The 20519-nt window shown below is 40.7% G+C and overlaps 2 protein-coding genes across 2 annotated transcripts in view; both read left to right on the top strand.

The window, feature by feature from the left end:
* lrfn5b (leucine rich repeat and fibronectin type III domain containing 5b) overlaps nucleotides 1–20519 on the top strand; it is a 50391-nt gene that overhangs the window by 10867 nt on the left and 19005 nt on the right. The window lies entirely within an intron of this gene.
* On the top strand, nucleotides 2780–15433 carry LOC133553690 (E3 SUMO-protein ligase ZBED1-like). Its single transcript, XM_061902165.1, has 4 exons — nucleotides 2780–2794; nucleotides 12475–13089; nucleotides 13189–13944; nucleotides 14051–15433. The coding sequence occupies exons 1-4, from the start codon at nucleotides 2780–2782 to the stop codon at nucleotides 14540–14542; spliced, it is 1878 nt and encodes a 625-aa protein (XP_061758149.1). The 3' UTR covers nucleotides 14543–15433.

The following is a 20519-nucleotide window of genomic DNA, read 5'->3' as shown; positions in this document are numbered from 1 at the left end:
ATGGCTTCTCTTACCATTCACACGCCATTAGCGAGCAACACCAGCCCTACAATGTTCTGGGCTTTAACCAAAACCTAATTTGTTATCCGTGACTAAATTGTCCGGGTCTTCTCCTCTCCGGCGGGGATTCTTTGTTCTAAATGTCATTAGGTGATCTTCAAATGAGCCCCTGATTGCATCTCGCCTTCAAAGTGACGTTTGCAGTGTTGCCATGGCATCACAGCCGTCACCCAAGAGTTATTGCTTTCTGGCGATGGCAGAAAACATTGCGTGAGAGAGAAAAAAGAAGGACAGTGCGTATGTGTCAAGTCCTCATAAACATCAGGACTTGATACAAGAGTTAATCAGGCAGCCAAAGCAACATCCATGTTTTTCTAATCACTGCAAATATGTTTTTGCTGTCTTGGTGGAGTCATTTTGCCATAGGCTAAATGAGGAGCATTTTTGGCCGGAGTACACACCCATCTGCTTTACTCTGAGAAAAATCCAGGTGAGGCTCTTGGCACGGCACTGCCAGGTGCCATGGCGGGGAACTGCAAGTAGGGAGCCAGACATCTCATTAGCCTCCAGGCAATTCCCTGCCTGGACGCGGATTGCAAAGGATTTCTCAACATAAGTTGGACCATCTGAAAACATTTCCCCTGTGACCCCGCTGCCGGCCCGGCGGTGTGCAGGATGAGGCAGGCCATTCTGGGCTTTTCTGGAAAAGGCGCTCCTGGGAGAGCATAGATAGGCTGTGCTATTGTACACTGCTGCTGTTTCCATAGCTGGGGGTTGTCGAGCGTGCTACCTCTATTAGGCACAAATCCACCCACTGGCGCGCATGTGTGGGCGTGTGCTGTCAGTCTGTTGTGTTCTCCGAGAGCAAAAAGACATGTTGACAGCCAGTAAAGCAGGTTTTGATTGACTGGGAGAAGATATGACGGTCAGTGCATCAGTAGATTATCCGTTTTCGACTTTATTTGTGGCCCTCTTCAGTCAGCTCTGCGTAATGAACAGCCCAATCTGCAGAATAATGACTTTCTGAAGGGGTGTGACATTTAAAGATGAAGTGTGTGTGATTAATGAATGCGCACATTGATTATCTACTTATTTGTTCATGTACCTGATGACTGCAACCTGTTATGCAAATCTCAGTGGAACGCCTGTAATTAAATGCAAATTAGGGGGACAGCGATAGATATTTCCTTTCCTGTCTTTAGACCTTGCTGAAGGAAAGGGCGTTTTGTAGGGATTACACTTGGGAGCATTCGTTTCACGTTCCGCTGAGTTTTCCATGGAAAGGAAAAGAAATGAGCCTCAATCTTCATAGGGTGAATCAATATCACATCCTTAACGCAATTCCAGCCTGGAAGAAGCAGCTCGTCTCCGCCTCATTGCACAGTCAGAGCTCTGGCCAGTCAGAGCAGCAGACAACATTAACGTTTACACCTCAGGCTCTAATCAACTGAACGTGTATACATCTCAGGCCCTCATCAACTGAACGTGTATACATCTTAGGCCCTCATCAACTGATTGTACACATCTCAGGCCCTCATCAACTGAACGTGTATACACCTCAGGCTCTAATCAACTGAACGTGTATACATCTCAGGCCCTCATCAACTGAACGTGTATACACCTCAGGCCCTCATCAACTGATTGTACACATCTCAGGCCCTCATCAACTGAACGTGTTTACACCTCAGGCCCTCATCAACTGAACGTACACATCTCAGGCCCTCATCAACTGAACGTACACATCTCAGGCCCTCATCAACTGAACGTACACATCTCAGGCCCTCATCAACTGAACGTACACATCTCAGGCCCTCATCAACTGAACGTACACATCTCAGGCCCTCATCAACTGAACGTACACATCTCAGGCCCTCATCAACTGAACGTGTTTACACCTCAGGCCCTCATCAACTGAACGTACACATCTCAGGCCCTCATCAACTGAACGTACACATCTCAGGCCCTCATCAACTGAACGTACACATCTCAGGCCCTCATCAACTGAACGTACACATCTCAGGCCCTCATCAACTGAACGTACACATCTCAGGCCCTCATCAACTGAACGTACACATCTCAGGCCCTCATCAACTGAACGTGTATACATCTTAGGCCCTCATCAACTGATTGTACACATCTCAGGCCCTCATCAACTGAATGTGTATACACCTCAGGCCCTCATCAACTGAACGTACACATCTCAGGACCTCATCAACTGAACGTGTATACATCTCAGGCCCTCATCAACTGATTGTACACATCTCAGGCCCTCATCAACTGAACGTACACATCTCAGGGCCTCATAAACATGGATGTATACACCACAGAGCCTGAAATGTCCACTGCTTTATTTTGTTTGGGTTAAACATTTTGGAAAAAAAAGCCCGGATATGTATGTCCACAGATGTAAGTCAACTGCAGAGGACATACACTGTACTGTATGTACTGCAAAATATATCAAGGAAAACCCTGGCACACTTATCAATGAATCTTAAGTCTGATGAGCTTTTTAATCTCTCCGCCAAAACACTTGATGTCTGACATATTCAGCCTTTTTCAGCTGGATGATCATACTGGATGAGATCACAGGCAGGAAAGCAATGATGTCACAGCATTGGAATGATTAAAGCACTTCCTGGGTGTCCAGTCAGATTGCTGTGATGTCATTCCAATGTTAATCACGGCCAAAGGAATATGTCCACAATTTTATATGTTTGTTTGGAATGGATTCCGATAAAATGGAGTGATTCCAATTTGCGGAAGTTACGATTGTCGGGCCATGGCTGCGCTCAGAGTGAGTGACATTTTTAGTCTCCCATTTTAAGGCGGCGACAGCATCTCTCTGAGGGAATTGTAATTTCTGTGCGGGACTCGGTGAAGTTGTCTCTGGCAAATAAAAAAAATAGGTCGTGAAAGATTCACTGTGGCTTGATCAGCAGTATTCAGGAAAAATTTCCGAGCCAGCAGGCTTGCTCCAATGCTATCATTTCATCATCACCGCCCATTTTAAATATGACCTCCTTCTGTCCTCCTTTGCAACATTTCCTTCAGCTATCACAGCAGGCAAGTGCAAAGACAAAAATGGCACCCATTGCAGAAAGTAATCATAAATGATTATTATTATGGTAAAAATCACAGCAGATATTTTTAATTCGTAGAGCAACTAACACATATTTATTTCTTTTTCACTGTTTTCTGACAGAGTTGACGCATGAGCAGCATCACAATAATAATATACACAATATTTTGTCCAGACTGTCATAGCTCAACCTAAGACCCACCTTACATCACAATAATCCATCCATCCATCCATTTTCTACCACTTGTCACATTCGGAGTCACGGGGGGCGCTGGTGCCTATCTCAGCTACAATCGGGCGGAAGGCGGGGTACATCCTGGACAAGTCGCTACCTTATCACATGGCCAACACAGATAGACAGACAACATTCACACTCACATTCACACACTAGAGCCAATTTAATTTAAAAAATAAACAATAAACAGGAGAGTTACGATCAGGCATACTATGAATTTGGACAATTTCAGTTCCTTGTTTCAATCCAGTTCCCAACGATTCCGATTCGTTTAAGAGGCAGAGTGAAAAATGTACAACCAATTTTTCACAGGGCTACTTTTAGGCAGTGTATAAATGTCATTCTTTTGACCTTGAATGCAAATGTCATGGTGTATCGTTCCACAAGAGTAAACTTTAACAGAAGTTTTACATTATTTTTGAAAACCTCCTAAAAAATGTTTTGAAGTTTATGTGTTTGCGATAGGGATGTTCCAATCAGGGTTTTATGCTGCTGATTCCGATCATCCATGACAGTTTAAAAATATCAACACAATATATTGAACTAGTTCCTTATTTTGTAATATCACATACAATTGTTTGATCAAAACAAAGTCAATAGTACACAATAACTAAACAAAAGCAAAAATGTATATGGAGTAGGGGGAGGAATAAATGGGCATCAGGGGCTTGTGAGCGCTGTCAAGCAGTTTGGAGAACTCATAAATATACACACATTTGGGGACGGCGTGGCGCGGTTGGTAGAGTGGCCGTGCCAGCAACCTGAGGGTTCCTGGTTCGATCCCCAACTTCTACCAACCAAGTCACGTCCGTTGTGTCCTTGAGCAAGACACTTCACCCTTGCTCCTGATGGGTCATGGTTAGGGCCTTACATGGCAGCTCCCGCCATCAGTGTGTGAATGTGTGTGTGAATGGGTGAATGTGGAAATAGTGTCAAAGCGCTTTGAGTACCTTGAAGGTAGAAAAGCGCTATACAAGTATAACCCATTTACCATTTACATTTACATATATATATATATATATATATATATATATATATATATATATATATACATATATATGTATATATATATATATTATATATACACACACACACATACATATATATACATATACACATAAATACATACACATATATACATATATATATATATATACATATATACACACACACATATATATATATATATATATATATGTATACTGTATATTGCGATCAAAAGTTTACATACACTTGTGAAAAACATAATGTCATGACTGTTTTTCGTTTTCAATCATTTCTACAATTAGGGCTGGGCGATATATCAAATATACTTGATATATCGCGAGTTTGTCTCTGTGCGATATAGAAAATGACTATATCGTTATCATTGAGGATACATTCTCACGCTGTTGCTTTTAGCTGCGGGCATTACACTACAGGTGTGTGTCACTCTTTCTTGTCTCTCCTTCTCACAGAGACATAAAACAAGTGCACCTTCTTACATACGTCACATACGGTCGCACGTGCAACGTCATACACCCAGAGAGGCAGCGTCATGGTTGTTAACAGTCCGGGCTCTTGTTGTCGTATTTTACGCTTCATAATGCACCACACATTTTCAATGGGAGACATGTCTGGACTGCAGGCGGGCCAGGAAAGTACCCGCACTCTTTTACTACGAAGCCATGCTGTTGTAACACGTGGCTTGGCATTGTCTTGCTCAAATAAGCAGGGGCGTCCATGACAACGTTGCTTGGATGACAACATACGTTGCTCCAAAACCTGTATGGACCATTCAGCATTAATGGTGCCTTCACAGATGTGTAAGTTACCCATGACTTGGGCACTAATGCACCCCCATACCATCACAGATGCTGGCTTTTGAACTCTGCGCCTAGAACAATCCAGATGGTTATTTTCCTCTTTGTTCTGGAAGACACCACGTCCACAGTTTCCAAATATACTGTAATTTGAAATGTGGACTCGTCAGACCACAGAACACTTTTCCACTTTGCATCAGTCCATCCTAGATGAGCTCGGGCCCAGCGAAGCCGCCGGCCTTCCTGTGTGTTGTTGATAAATGACGTGCAAGCGGTGCGTTGCGAGTGGAAATTCGAGAGAAAGAAGGTGCGAATCTGGTAACAAATGAAGGAAGAAGAATGAATTCCCAAGAAAAACAGCCTGGGGTCCATCGTCTGGCGGTGGTTTGGCTTCAAGTGGGAAGATGTTGGACAGACAACCGTAGTAAGTCAAGTATGCAGTAAAAGCGTTGCTACAAAATGTAACATTATCGCTACTTTGTAGCATCGTTTGAAAAGTCACCCGCGAAAGACTAAGGAGTGCTTGAAACTCCGCATGTCAACATCCCCATTCGGTGCCACACCCACAAAATGCCCAAGCAACCATTTCCAGATCAACACCGTATGAAAAAAATAGTCAACAACAGAAGATAATGTCCGCAGAAACCTACCACATAGCGAAGGACATACACTATTGGATTTCCTATTATGCAGCTCATTTTTATTTGACAGTTATTGAAATATCTTGAGTGACATCATACACAAAAGTGCACTTTATTTGTTTTAAACTATTGTAGTGGCGTTCTGTACAAAAAGTGCACTTTAATTTAGGGTTTTTTGATATTTCATCTTAGTGATATCATGCACAAAAGTGCACTCATAGCTTGTTTTAAAATGTCACTGAAAATCTTGCACTTTATGTTTTGGAAATTACATGATTGATTGTGCCGCTGCTTAATAAATGTTTAGTATATACAGTTTTGGTCAATTGACTTGGTTGATTGGCAACACAAAATTGACCCTAGAATGTGAATGTGAGTGTGAATGTCGTCTGTCTATCCGTGATGGCCCTGCGATGAGGTGGCGACTTGTCCAGGGTATAACCCGCCTTCCGCCCGAATGCAGCTGAGATAGCCACCAGCACCCCCCACGACTCCAAAGAAGGGACAAGCGATAGAAAATGAATGGATGATTTAGTTGTGATTTCCCTCTCTGCATGAAAGTTTAAAATGAGCATATATTAATGCAGTATGAAGAATGTTTTAATGTAGACACATAGAATCATCATACTGCTGTGATTATATGCATCAAGTGTTAATTCAAGGCTAAGGCAAAATATCGAGATATATATCGTGACATGTCCTAAAATATCGAGATATTATTAAAAGGCCATATCGCCCAGCCCTATCTACAACTCTTATTTTTTGTGTTAGCGTGAATAGAACACATACTTGTTTGTCACCAAAGAAATTCATGAAGTTTGCTTCTTTTATGGATTTATGTCTCTACTGAAAATGTGACCAAATCTGCTTGTTATGTACGTGAGGACACACACACACACACACACACACACACACACACACACACACACACACACACACACACACACACACACACACACACACATACAAACCCCGTTCCTATATGAGTTGGGAAATTGTGTTAGATGTAAATATAAATGGAATACAATGATTTGCAAATCATTTTCAACCCATATTCAGTTGAATATGCTACAAAGACAACATATTTGATGTTCAAACTGATAAACATTTTTTTGTGTGCATATAATTATAATTTTTAGAATTTGATGCCAGCCACAAATGACAAAGAAGTTGGGAAAGGTGGCAATAAATACTGATAAAGTTGAGGAATGCTCATCAAACACTTATTTGGAACATCCCACAGGTGTGCAGGCTAATTGGGAACAGTTGGGTGGCATGATTGTGTATAAATACAGCTTCCATGAAATGCTGAGTAATTCAAAAACAAGGATGGGGTGAGGGTCACCAAGTTGTAAGCAATTTGTTAAACAGTTTTAGAACAACATTTCTCAACGAGCTATTGCAAGGAATTTAGGGATTTTACTTTCTACGGAGAGAATCTGGAGAAATCACTGCACGTAAGCAATGATATTACGGACCTTTGATCCTTCAGGCGGTACTGCATCAAAAACCAACATCTGTGTGTAAAGGATATCACCACATGGGCTCAGGAACACTTCAGAAAACCGCTGTCAGTAATTACAGTTGGTCGCAACATCTGTAAGTACAAGTTAAAACTCTACTATGCAAAGCGAAAGTCATTTATCAACAACACACAGGAAGGCCGGCGGCTTCGCTGGGCCCGAGCTCATCTAGGATGGACTGATGCAAAGTGGAAAAGTGTTCTGTGGTCTGACGAGTCCACATTTCAAATTACAGTATATTTGGAAACTGTGGACGTGGTGTCTTCCAGAACAAAGAGGAAAATAACCATCTGGATTGTTCTAGGCGCAGAGTTCAAAAGCCAGCATCTGTGATGGTATGGGGGTGCATTAGTGCCCAAGTCATGGGTAACTTACACATCTGTGAAGGCACTATTAATGCTGAAAGGTACATACAGGTTTTGGAGCAACGTATGTTGTCATCCAAGCAACGTTGTCATGGACGCCCCTGCTTATTTGAGCAAGACAATGCCAAGCCACGTGTTACAACAGCATGGCTTCGTAGTAAAAGAGTGCGGGTACTTTCCTGGCCCGCCTGCAGTCCAGACATGTCTCCCATCGAAAATGTGTGGTGCATTATGAAGCGTAAAATACGACAACAAGAGCCCGGACTGTTAACAACTTAAGCTGTACATCAAGCAAGAATGGTAAAGAATTCCACTTTCAAACCCTCGACAGTTTGTTTCCTCAGTTCCCAAACGTTAATTGAGTGTTGTTAAAAGAAAAGGTGATGTAACACAGTGGTGAACATGCCCTTTCCCAACTACTTTGGCATGAGTTGCAGCCATGAAATTCTAAGTTAATTATTATTTGCAAAAAAAAAAAAAAAGTTTATGAGTTTGAACATCAAATGTCTTGTCTTTGTGGTGCATTCAATTGAATATGGGTTGAAAAGGATTTGCAAATCATTGTATTCCGTTTATATTTACATCTAACACATTTCCCAACTCATTTGGAAAAGGTGTTTGTATATACACATATATATATATGTGTATTCTAGGGCTGCGAATATTTGGGTGTCCCACGATTCGATTCAATATCGATTCTTGGGGTCGCGATTCGATTATATATCGATTTTTTTCGATTCAACGCGATTCTCGATTCAAAAACGATATTTTTCAGATTCAAAACGATTCTGTATTCATTCAATACATAGGATTTCAGCAGGATCTACCCCAGTCTGCTGACATGCTAGCAGAAGAGTAGATTAAAAAAAAAACATTTTATAATTATAAAGGACAATGTTTTATCAACTGATTGCAATAATATAAATTTGTTTTAATTATTAAACGAACCAAAAATAAGACTTGTTTTATCTTTGTGAAAACATTGGACACAGTGTGTTGTCAAGCTTATGAGATGCGATGCAAGTGTAAGCCACTGTGACACTATTGTTCTTTTATTTAAATTTTTATAAATGTCTAATGATAATGTAAATGAGGGATTTTTAATCACTGCTATGCTGAAATTATAACTAATATTGATACTGTTGTTGATAATATTCATTTTTGTTTCACTACTTTTGGTTTGTTCTGTGTCGTGTTTGTGCCTCCTCTCAATTGCTCTGTTTATTACAGTTCTGAGTGTTGCTGGGTCAGGTTTGGTTTTGGAATTGGATTGCATTGTTATGGTATTGCTGTGTAGTGGTTTGTTGATTGATTAAAAAAATAATTATAATAAAAAATAAAAAAAATAGATTAAAAAAAATTAGAATCGATTCTGAATCGCACAACGGATTCGATTCGTATTCGAATTGATTTTTCCCCACACTCCTAGTGTATACATATATGTATATTATATATAGGATATATATATTAAGGGACGGCGTGGCGCAGTGGTAGAGTGGCCGTGCGCAACCCGAGGGTCACTGGTTCAAATCCCACCTAGAACCAACCTCGTCACGTCCGTTGTGTCCTGAGCAAGACACTTCACCCTTGCTCCTGATGGTTGCTGGTTGGCGCCTTGCATGGCAGCTCCCTCCATCAGTGTGTGAATGTGTGTGTGAATGGGTAAATGTGGAAGTAGTGTCAAAGCGCTTTGAGTACCTTGAAGGTAGAAAAGCGCTATACAAGTACAACCCATTTATTTATATATCATATATATATATATATATATATATATATATATATATATATATATATATATATATATGTGTGTGTGTGTATACAGTCAAGAAAATAAGTATTTGAACACTCAATCAATCAATCAGTCAATGTTTATTTATATAGCCCTAAATCACAAATGTCTCAAAGGACTGTACAAACCATTACGACTACAACATCCTCGGAAGAACCCACAAAAGGGCAAGGAAAACTCACACCCAGTGGGCAGGGAGAATTCCCACCCAGTGGCAATGCTGACTATGAGAAACCTTGGAGAGGACCTAAAATGTGGGCAACCCCCCCCCCCCCCCCCCCCTCTAGGGGACCGAAAGCAATGGATGTCGAGCGGGTCTAACGTGATACTGTGAAAGTTCAATCCATAGTGGCTCCAACACAGCCGCGAGCGTTCAGTTCAAAGCGGATCCAAGACAGCAGCGAGAGTCCCGTCCACAGGAAACCATCTCAAGCGGAGGCGGATCAGCAGCGTAGAGATGTCCCCAACCGATACACAGGCGAGCGGTCCATCCTGGGTCCCGACGAGCAGTCCATCCTGGGTCTCAACTCTGGACAGCCAGTACTTCAACCATGGTCATCGGACCGGACCCTCTCCACAAGGGAGGGGGGGACATAGGAGAAAAAGAAAAGAAGCGGCAGATCAACTGGTCTAAAAAGGAGGTCTATTTAAAGGCTAGAGTATACAAATGAGTTTTAAGGTGAGACTTAAATGCTTCTACTGAGGTAGCATCTCGAACTGTTACCGGGGGGGGCATTCCAGAGTACTGGAGCCCGAACGGAAAACGCTCTATAGCCCGCAGACTTTTTTTGGGCTTTAGGAATCACTAATAAGCCGGAGTCTTTTGAACGCAGATTTCTTGTCGGGACATATGGTACAATACAATCGGCAAGATAGGATGGAGCTCGACCGTGTAGTATTTTATACGTAAGTAGTAAAACCTTAAAGTCACATCTTAAGTGCAAAGGAAGCCAGTGCAGGTGAGCCAGTACAGGCGTAATATGATCAAACTTTCTTGTTCTTGTCAAAAGTCTAGCAGCCGCATTTTGTACCAACTGTACACCCTCCTATTTAGCAAATGATCCCACTTAGAAATCATGGAGGGTTCTAAAATGTTCACGGTAGGTGAATGTCCACTGTATGAGAGATAACCTAAAAAGAAAAATCCAGAAATCACAATCAATGATTTCTTAACAATTTATTCGTGTGATACAGCTGAAAATAAGTATTTGAACACCAACATTAATATGTGATAGAGTAGCCCTTGTTGGAAATTATTGTTCCTGTAGTTCTCCACCAGGTTTGCACAGACTGCAGGAGGGATTTTGGCCCACTCCTCCACACAGATCTTCTCTAGATCAGTCAGCTTTCTGGGCTGTCGCTGAGTAACACAAACTTTCAGCTCCCTCCAAAGATTTTTAATTGGATTTATGTCTGGAGACTGGCTAGGCCACTCCGGAACCTTGATATGGTTCTTACAAAGCCACTTCTTGTTTTTTCTGGCAGTGTGCTTTGCGTCAATGTCATGTTGGAAGATCCAGCCACGACTCATCTTCAATGATCTGACTGAGGGAAGGAGGTTTTTGGCCAAAATCTCACAATACATGGCTGCAGTCATCCTCTCCTTAATACAGTGCAGTCGTCCTGTCCCATGAGCGGAAAAACACCCCCAAAGCATGATGCTACCACCCCCATGCTTCACAGTAGGGATGGCGTTCTTGGGATGGTACGCATCATTCTTCTACCTCCAAACACACACAGTGAAATTATGACCAAAAAGGTAAATTTTGGTCTCATCTGTCCACAAAACTTTCTCCCATGACTCCTCTGGATCATCCAAATGGTCATTGGCAAACTTCAGACGGGTCTTTACATGTGCTGGTTTAAGCAGGGGAACCTTCCGTGCCGTGCATGATTTCAAACCATGACGTCTTAGTGTATTACCAACAGTGACCATGGAAACAGTGGTCCCAGCTCTTGTCAGGTCATTGACCAAGTCCTGCCGTGTAGTCCTGGGCTGATTCCTCACCATTCTTAGCATCATTGAGACCCCACGAGGGGATATCTTGCATGGGGCTCCACTCCGATTGAGATTGACCGTCACGTTTAGCTTCTTCCATTTTCTAATGATTGCTCCAACAGCGGACCTTTTTTCACCAAGCTGTTTGGCAATTTCTCCATAGCCCTTTCCATCCTTGTGGAGTTGTACAATTTTGTCTCTGGTGTCTTTGGACAGCTCTTTGCTCTTAGCCATGCTGAATGTTTGGGTCTTACTGATTGTACGGAGTTGACAGGTGTCTTTATGCAGCTAACGACCTCACACAGGTGCACCTGATTCAGGATAATGCAGTGGAGTGGAGGAGGACTTTTAAAGGCGGACTAAAAAGTTTTTGAGGTTCAGAATTCTAGCTGATAGACAGGTGTTCAAATACTTATTTACAGCTGTATCACACAAATAAATTGTTAAAATATCATTGATTGTGATTTCTGGATTTTTCTTTTAAGGTTATCTCTCATACAGTGGACATGCACATACCATGAAAATTTCAGACCCCTCCATGATTTCTAAGTGGGAGAACTTGCAAAATGGCAGGGTGTTCAAATACTTATTTTCTTCACTGTATATATATATATATATATATATATATATATATATATATATATATATATATATATATATATATATATATATATATTTATATATATATATATATGTGTGTGTGTGTGTGTGTGTGTGTGTGTGTGTATGTGTGTGTGTATCTATTAGGGGTGTGCGATTCAGAATCGATTCTCTTTTTTTTTTAAATCGATTTTTTCTATTTTTATCAATCCAACAAAACAATACACAGCAATACCATAACAATTAGGGATGTGGGGAAAAAATCAATTCAAAATCAAATCGCCATTCTCACATTGTACGATTCAGTATCCATTCTCATTTTTTTTCAAATTGATTTTCTTCCCCCGCTCCTGGCAAAGTGTATGTGCTTTCTGGGCTACCGTAGGTATTGCGCAATACGCAGCGTGGCTTCCTGGTGGCAAGCTACCAAGGGAAGTGTAGTGTTGTTGTGTTGCCGCTGAAATACAGGTAGAAGAAAAAGAAACAAAGCAGCCTAAAGAAGGAATACAACCGCCTCCGCGGACTTTGAAATCAGACGTTTGGAGATACTTTGGATTTTACCGTGGCAAGAATGGGCTTGACAGGACTCATGCAATTTGCAGACTTTGCAACGCTAAAGTTGAGTATTTTGGGAATACTTCAAATCCCCGCGCTCACTTGGACAGACAACACCCAGAGTTATCAGAGGAAAAGGATCATCCACAAACACCGACAACTGAACAACGCACACTTCACCACTTTACAAAACTACCATTCAGTTCTGAACGGGCAAAGAAGATAACCAGATCCATCGCTTGTTTCATTGCAAAAGACCTGCGACCATACAGCGCTGTGGAGAGAGAAGGCTTCAGGTTCATGATTAAAACTATTGAGCCACGGTATGACATCCCATCACGCTCGGTTTTTACAAACAATATTGTACCTTCACTTTACAGAGAGACAAAGCTAAACGTGGGGAAAGCTGTGACTATAGCTAGCAGAGTAGCTCTTACCTGTGATCACTGGATCTCTAGGACCACAGAGTCATACGCTACATTCACCGCGCCCTACATCACAGATGAATGACAGCTCCAGTCTCAAGTCTTGCAAACAAGGGTAATCCATGAAAGCCATACTGCTGTTAACGTGAATGAAACATTTCACTCTGTCGCAAAGGAATGGGGGCTGATGCTCACTGACTTGGTGATTGTTACAGATAACGCACCTAACATGACTACTGCTATGCAGCTTGATGAGCTAACACACATAACGTGTTATGCACACACGCTCAACCTCGCAGCCCAGAAGGCTCTGAAGATTGGTACTCTGTCACAGGTGCTAGGGAGGATCAGGCAAATCACTGGATACTTCCACAGGAGTACCATTGCGCGTGAGGCCCTGAAAGCGAGTCAGGCTGAGAAGGGGATCACGGACAACACGTTGATAACCGACTTTACAACCAGGTGGAACCGTGCACACGATATGGTTGAACGGTTTCTGAAGCACCTGCCTGCTATATGTGCCGCTCTCGTCTCTCCTGGAGTGAGAAAATATAATACTGCTGACACCTCCATGCTAAGTGATGCAGAAATCAAGTATGCTGAAGACATGGCTATGACACTCAGGCCATTGAAAGATGCCACCAAGATCATGTCAGAGGATTCGTCACCCACACTGTCAGTCATAGCTCCATTGAATACCCAGCTGCTTCATGACACAAAGGGGGACTTGGCTGACCCCCCACATGTCCGAGACATCAAACGAGCGGTACATGACCACCTGGTAACAAGATACAGCAGTGAGAAGACTAAAAACCTTCTCCACATGGCCTTTGCACTCGACCCCAGGTCTAAAGTACTGCCTTTCTTTGCTGGACATGAGCAGCTGGACATCATCCATGCCAGACTGATAACAGAGGCTGCAGCACTTAAGGTACAATTAAAATGAACCCACTATATATTATTACACATTTTTAAATCACACCTGTGTGCACAGTATGTTATAAATCTGTTGAAACTACACTGTATAATGTGATGTCATACCTGCCTATTATTACCTACCTATAATCTTCTTATGGACAAAAATAAAACATATTTTTCTTGCAGGAACAGGTGAGGCTAACAGCAGTCCTGTGGAGCCAGAGTCAGGCCAAGAAGAAGGCCCTGCCCCAAAAAGAAGAACAACATCTGCCACACTGGTGAATCTGCTGGGGAAGACATTCACTGAGGACAGAATTGATACAAAATCAGCCAGTACCAGAGCTGAGGAGGAGCTGAAGAAGTATTTAGAAGAACCTGCACACTCTCTCACAGAAGACCCCCTTGACTGGTGGAAGTTCAAAGAGAGCGATGTTCCTCTACTAGCCAAATTAGCTAAACGGTTTCTATGTATCCCAGGTACAAGTGTTGCAGCAGAGAGAGTATTCTCCACTGCTGGAGATGTAGTGACAGCGCAGCGGAGCTGTCTATCTCCAGAACATGTTGATCATCTTATTTTCCTGCAAAAGAACCTACAGATTAGTGATTGCTGAATGATGGATAATAATCCTCCTATCCTACACTGACAAAGTTGTGTCCAGCACTTTTGTGATTTACTGTTAAGAAAAAAAGAGAAATAACAGTATTTGTTTAATTTTATTTTTGGTTCTCAGTAGTTCTCAGAAATATAAAGGCAGCTTGCCTAAGCCTACCAATTTTATTTATGTTACAGACATTTTATTACTGCTTTTGAGTTTTGTTAAAAAAATATAGAGATATAACTAACTAGTATTTGTGTAATTTTATTTTTGGAAGTAGCATGTTCTCAGAAATATAGAGGCAGCTAGCCTAAGCTCATTTGATTTATGAATCATTTATTGTGTTGTTTTACACAAAGAAGTAGTTCCTAATGAACAGTTAAAGTATTTTTGCATAAATAATGGTAATGTTTGGGCAAGTTCTGGCACAGACTGTCCGCTAGCCTAGCCTACCAATTGTATTATATTGATATTACAGTCACAGGAGTTATAACACTGTATTTTATTGTTCTGGTAACTGAGTGATTCGTAACTGAGTGTCAAATTCAGTCAGATGTTAAAATGTTTTGTTCTAGTTCAAATTTGTGAAAGCATGAATGAATCAGACAACATATTGTCTTGGATTTACATTTTTGTGTTTACATTAATGCAATCAGTTGATAAAACATTGTCCCTTACAATTATAAAAGCTTTTTTTTTTTTAACTCTACTACTTTGCTAGCATGTCAGCAAACTGGGGTGGATCCTGCTGAAATCTTATGTATAGAATTAATACAGAATTGTTTTGAATCGGAACAATATCGTTTTTGAATCGAGAATCGTGTTGAATCGAAAAAATGTATATATTATCGATTCGTGACCCCAAGAATCGATATTGAATCGAATCGTGGGACACCCAAAGATTTGCAGCCCTAGTATATATATATATATATATATATATATATATATATATATATATATATATATATATATGTGTGTATATATATATATATATATATATGTGTATGTGTATATATATATATATATATGTAGGTGTGGGAAAAAATCACAAGACTACTTAATCTCTACAGAACTGTTTCATGAGGGGTTCCCTCAATCATCAGGAGATTTTAATGGAAGCATTCACATACAATGGTTTATATAGGGCACAGAGTGGGTGGGTACAAGCAGGCGTAGGGTGTGGTGATTGGCTCATGTGTTACCTAGGAGGTGTTTCCGTCTGTGGCGGCATGTTGAAATGATTTCACTGCGCTTGTTGAGGGATGATAGATCTGGATGATATATAATAAACAGTTTCTCTTTTAAGCATAGGTTGCATCTTTTATTACCACTGTTGTAAGGTGTGCAGGATGCAAGAATTTGCCATGTTATTGAATATTCAACATTATTGTCTTTGAGGTTCCAAATGTGTTTGCACTATTCTCTGGATAATCCAATCAAGACATATATATATATATATATATATAGACATATATATATATATATATATACAGACCCCGTTTCCATATGAGTTGGGAAATTGTGTTAGAGGTAAATAAAAACAGAATACAATGATTTGCAAATCCTTTTTAACCCATATTCAATTGAATGCACTACAAAAACACATTGTAAAAAAAAATTATGTAGAAAAACGATCATCTACTGGCAGCTACGGCTGCCAAACGAAAACCATAAAATCAAAGTAAAACATTGTAAACCAAATAATGATCAAAAACATAATATTGAAAGAAATTTTCAGGAAACTTTTTGCGGAGAAATATAGTAATTTTACAGATTTTTACTAAATTATTAAGAGTAACCACCTTTAATGAAGTGACGATGCTGGCAGTTCCACAGAAAAATACCATTATTTTACCGATTTTTTATGAATTGTTAGGATCAGGGGTCTCACATTCACTTTACCGGGGGACGGGGGCACTGGATGCAGGAACTTGGTGCAAAGGGAGTTCACCTTCTATGAATGGCTATACCGCCCTAACAACATACTTACTGATCCTACTGATTTTACCGCGACACTTTCGGTGACCGTCTCGAAGGATTAACCCGATGTTTGCCTGGGTGAATATATCACGGGCTTACCGTGACAGCGCTTTGTCGCCCTCTGCGATCACTCATTCACCGAACCATCAGCGTGTCGACTTGAACGCGTGATGTGTATGGCTTTAACAGACATATGATAGGGACTGAAAGACATACTTGGTCAACAGCCATACAGGTCACACTGACGGTGGCCGTACAAACAACTTTAACACTGTTACAAATATGCGCCACAGTGTGAACCCACATCAAACAAAAATGATAAACACATTTCAGGAGAACATCCTCACTGTAACACAACATAACAAATACCCAGAATCCCATGCAGCGCTGACTCTTCCGGGCTACACCCCTGCTACCACCCAAATCCCCCCACCCCCCACATCACCGCCCCCCTCCATGCGTCGGTTGAGGTGGGCGGGGTTTGGTGGTGGGAGTGTATATTGTAACACATGGGATTCTGGGTATTTTTTCTGTTGTGTTTATGTTGTGTTACGGTGAAGATGTTCTCCTGAAATGTGTTTGTCATTCTTGTTTGATGTGGGTTCACAGTGTGGCGCATACTTGTAACAGTGTTAAAGTTGTTTGGATGGCCTCCGTCAGTGTGACCTGTGTGGCTGTTGGCTGTGAACAAGTATGTCTTGCAGTCACCGGCGTACGTCATACTACAGAGAAAAATGTTAAATTGTTAGTATGAGCTTATACCTTTAAATAAAAGGCTACATATATTTTTCGACTTGAATGTAAAAATACACATAAATATTAAAAAAATAAGATTTACCTTAAAATTACATATAAAACTGTTAGATTGTTAGCATGGACATACACTTTTATATAACAAGTTATATATTTAATGAAAGTTAATTACTGTAATTTTACATTAATTTGAAAGTAATTTGAGAGAACAGAAAATTATATGTATAATTAATTTGGTATTTTTCTGTAAAAAAAAGAAAGAAATATACATAGTTTGTCATTACTGGCATATTACTTAAAATAACAGGCGGTTTGTTTATTTACAGATAATGTCTTCAGTTCTACAGTTTTTTAACCTATTAAAAAAAAAATGTAAAAATTACAGTAGAAATTTATAGTAAATTAACCATAAAAATGAGTTGTTGTTTTTTTACAGTGCAAGATATTTGATGTTCAAACTCATAAACTTTAATTTTTTTTTTGCAATTAATAATTAACTTAGAATTTCATGGCTGCAACATGTGCCAAAGTAGTTGGGAAAGGGCATGTTCACCACTGTGTTACATCACCTTTTCTTTTAACAACACCCAATAAACATTTGAGAACTGAGGAAACTAATTGGTAAAGCTTTGAAAGTGGAAATCTTTCCCATTCTTGTTTTATGTAGAGCTTCAGTCGTTCAACAGTCCGGGGTCTCCACTGTCGTATTTTACGCTTCATAATGCGCCACACATTTTCGATGGGAGACAGGTCTGGACTGCAGGCGGGCCAGGAAAGTACCCGCACTCTTTTTTTTACGAAGCCACGCTGTTGTAACACATGCTTAATGTGGCTTGGCATTGTCTTGCTGAAATAAGCAGGGGCGTCCATGAAAAAGACGGCTCTTAGATGGCAGCATATAATGTTCCAAAACCTGTATGTACCTTTCAGCATTAATGGTGCCTTCACAGATGTTTAAGTTACCCATGCCTTGGGCACTAATGCACGCCAATACCATCACAGATGCTGGCTTTTGAACTTTGCGCCGATAACAGTCTAGGTGGTTCGCTTCTTCTTTGGTCCGGATGACACAATGTCGAATATTTCCAAAAACAATTTGATATGTGGACTCGTCAGACCACAGAACACTTTTTCACTTTGCATCAGTCCATCTGAGATGATCTCGGGCCCAGGCGTTTCTGGATGTTGTTGATAAATGGCTTTCGCTTTGCATAGTAGAGCTTTAACTTGCACTTACAGATGTAGCGACAAACTGTATTTAGTGACAGTGGTTTTCTGAAGTGTTCTTGAGCCCATGTGGTGATATCCTTTAGAGATTAATGTCGGTTTTTGATACAGTGCCGTCTGAGGGATCGAAGATCACGGTCATTCAATGTTGGTTTCCGGCCATTACGTTACGTGGAGTGATTTCTCCAGATTCTCTGAACCTTTTGATGATATTATGTACCGTAGATGTTGAAATCCCTAAATTTTTTGCAATTGCATTTTGAGAAACGTTGTTCTTAAACTGTTTGACTATTTGCTCACGCAGTTGTGGACAAAGGGGTGTACCTCGCCCCGTCGTTTCTTGTGAAAGTCTGAGCATTTTTTGGGAAGCTGTTTTTATAAGGTTCAGAGAATCTGGAGAACTCACTGCACGTAAGCGATGATATTGCGGACTTTTGATCCCTCAGGCGGTACTGCATCAAAAACCGACATCAGTGTGTAAAGGATATCACCACACGGGCTCAGGAATACTTCATAAAACCACTGTCAGTAACTACAGTTGGTAGCTACATCTGTAAGTGCAAGTTAAAACTCTACTATGCAAAGCCAAACCCATTTATCAACAATATCCTGAAACGCCTCCTGCTTGGCTGGGCCCGAGCTCACCTAAAATGGACTGATGCAAGGTGGAAAGGTGTTCTATGGTCTGATGACTGCACATTTCAAATTATATTTGGAAACCAAGAAAGTGGTGTCCTCCAGAACAAAGAGGAAAATAACCATTCGAATTGTTATAGGCCCAAAGTTTAAAAGCAAGCATCTGTGATGGTATGGGGGTGCATTAGTGCCCAAGGCATGGGTAACTTACACATCTGTGAAGGCACCATTAATGCTGGAAGGTCCATACAGGTTTTGGAGCAACTTATGTTGTCATCCAAGCTACGTTATCATGGAGGCCCCTGCTTATTTCAGCAAGACAAGTGTTACAACAGCGTGGCTTTGTAAAAAAAGAGTGTGTGTACTTCCCTGGCCCGCCTGCAGTCCAGACCTGTCTCCCATCGAAAATGTGTGGCACATTATGAAGCGTAAAATACGACAGCGGAGACCCCGGACTGTTGAACGACTGAAGCTCCACATAAAACAAGAATGGGAAAGAATTCCACTTTCAAAGCTTCAAAAATGTGTCTCCTCAGTTCCGAAACGCTTATTGAGTGTTATTAAAAGAAAAGGTGATGTAACACAGTGGTGAACATGCCCTTTCCCAACTACTTTAGCATGTGTTGCAGCCATGAAATTCTAAGTTAATTATTATTTGCAAAAAAAAATAAAGTTTATGAGTTTTAACATCAAATATATTGTCTTTGTAGTGCATTCAATTGAATATGGGTTGAAAAGGATTTGCAAATCACTGTATTCCGTTTATATTTACATCTAACACAATTTCCCAATTCCTATGGAAACAGGGTTTGTATTTATGTATGTTTATATTTGTAACAGATCGAATACAGGAAGGAAGTGCACAAAAGTATTAGTAAAAACCGTGAAATGGAGAAAGGGTATGAAAATATCAACTTTGCTTCTCCATACTCATATTTGGACATGTTGAATTTGCCACAATTTCCCAATTCCTATGGAAACAGGGTTTGTATTTATGTATGTTTATATTTGTAACAGATCGAATACAGGAAGGAAGTGCACAAAAGTATTAGTAAAAACCGTGAAATGGAGAAAGGGTATGAAAAGATCAACTTTGCTTCTCCATACTCATATTTGGACATGTTGAATTTGCCACTGTAAATATGTCCTGTATTGCCTGATTCCATGTTTGAAATAACACGTCATACCATGTAATATAAAATAGCATTACACCACTATGGTCTATTTGTGCACGTGCCAGTGTCTCCATAATCTTTGCTCCATTTGCTTACGGTAGAGGTCATTCGGCGGTGGGTGGGGTCACATGTCCGTGGCAAACAAGAGGTCTTTGAATCATGACGCTATTCATTTGGCAGGCTCCCTGCTGAGGCAAGACTTTTATCCACACTGTCAGGAC

This window comes from Nerophis ophidion, linkage group LG05 (genome assembly GCF_033978795.1).
Source record: "Nerophis ophidion isolate RoL-2023_Sa linkage group LG05, RoL_Noph_v1.0, whole genome shotgun sequence".
Lineage (NCBI taxonomy): Eukaryota > Metazoa > Chordata > Actinopteri > Syngnathiformes > Syngnathidae > Nerophis > Nerophis ophidion.
This window is presented reverse-complemented; position numbering and strand designations above follow the sequence as displayed.

Excerpts from the sequence above, each read along its gene's own strand:
- LOC133553690 (XM_061902165.1), top strand. Across the intron at positions 13,090-13,188 it reads TCACCGCGCCCTACATCACA|GAATGGGGGCTGATGCTCAC; the intron begins GATGAATGACAG and ends TCTGTCGCAAAG. Across the intron at positions 13,945-14,050 it reads CAGAGGCTGCAGCACTTAAG|ATACCTGCCTATTATTACCT; the intron begins GTACAATTAAAA and ends TAATGTGATGTC.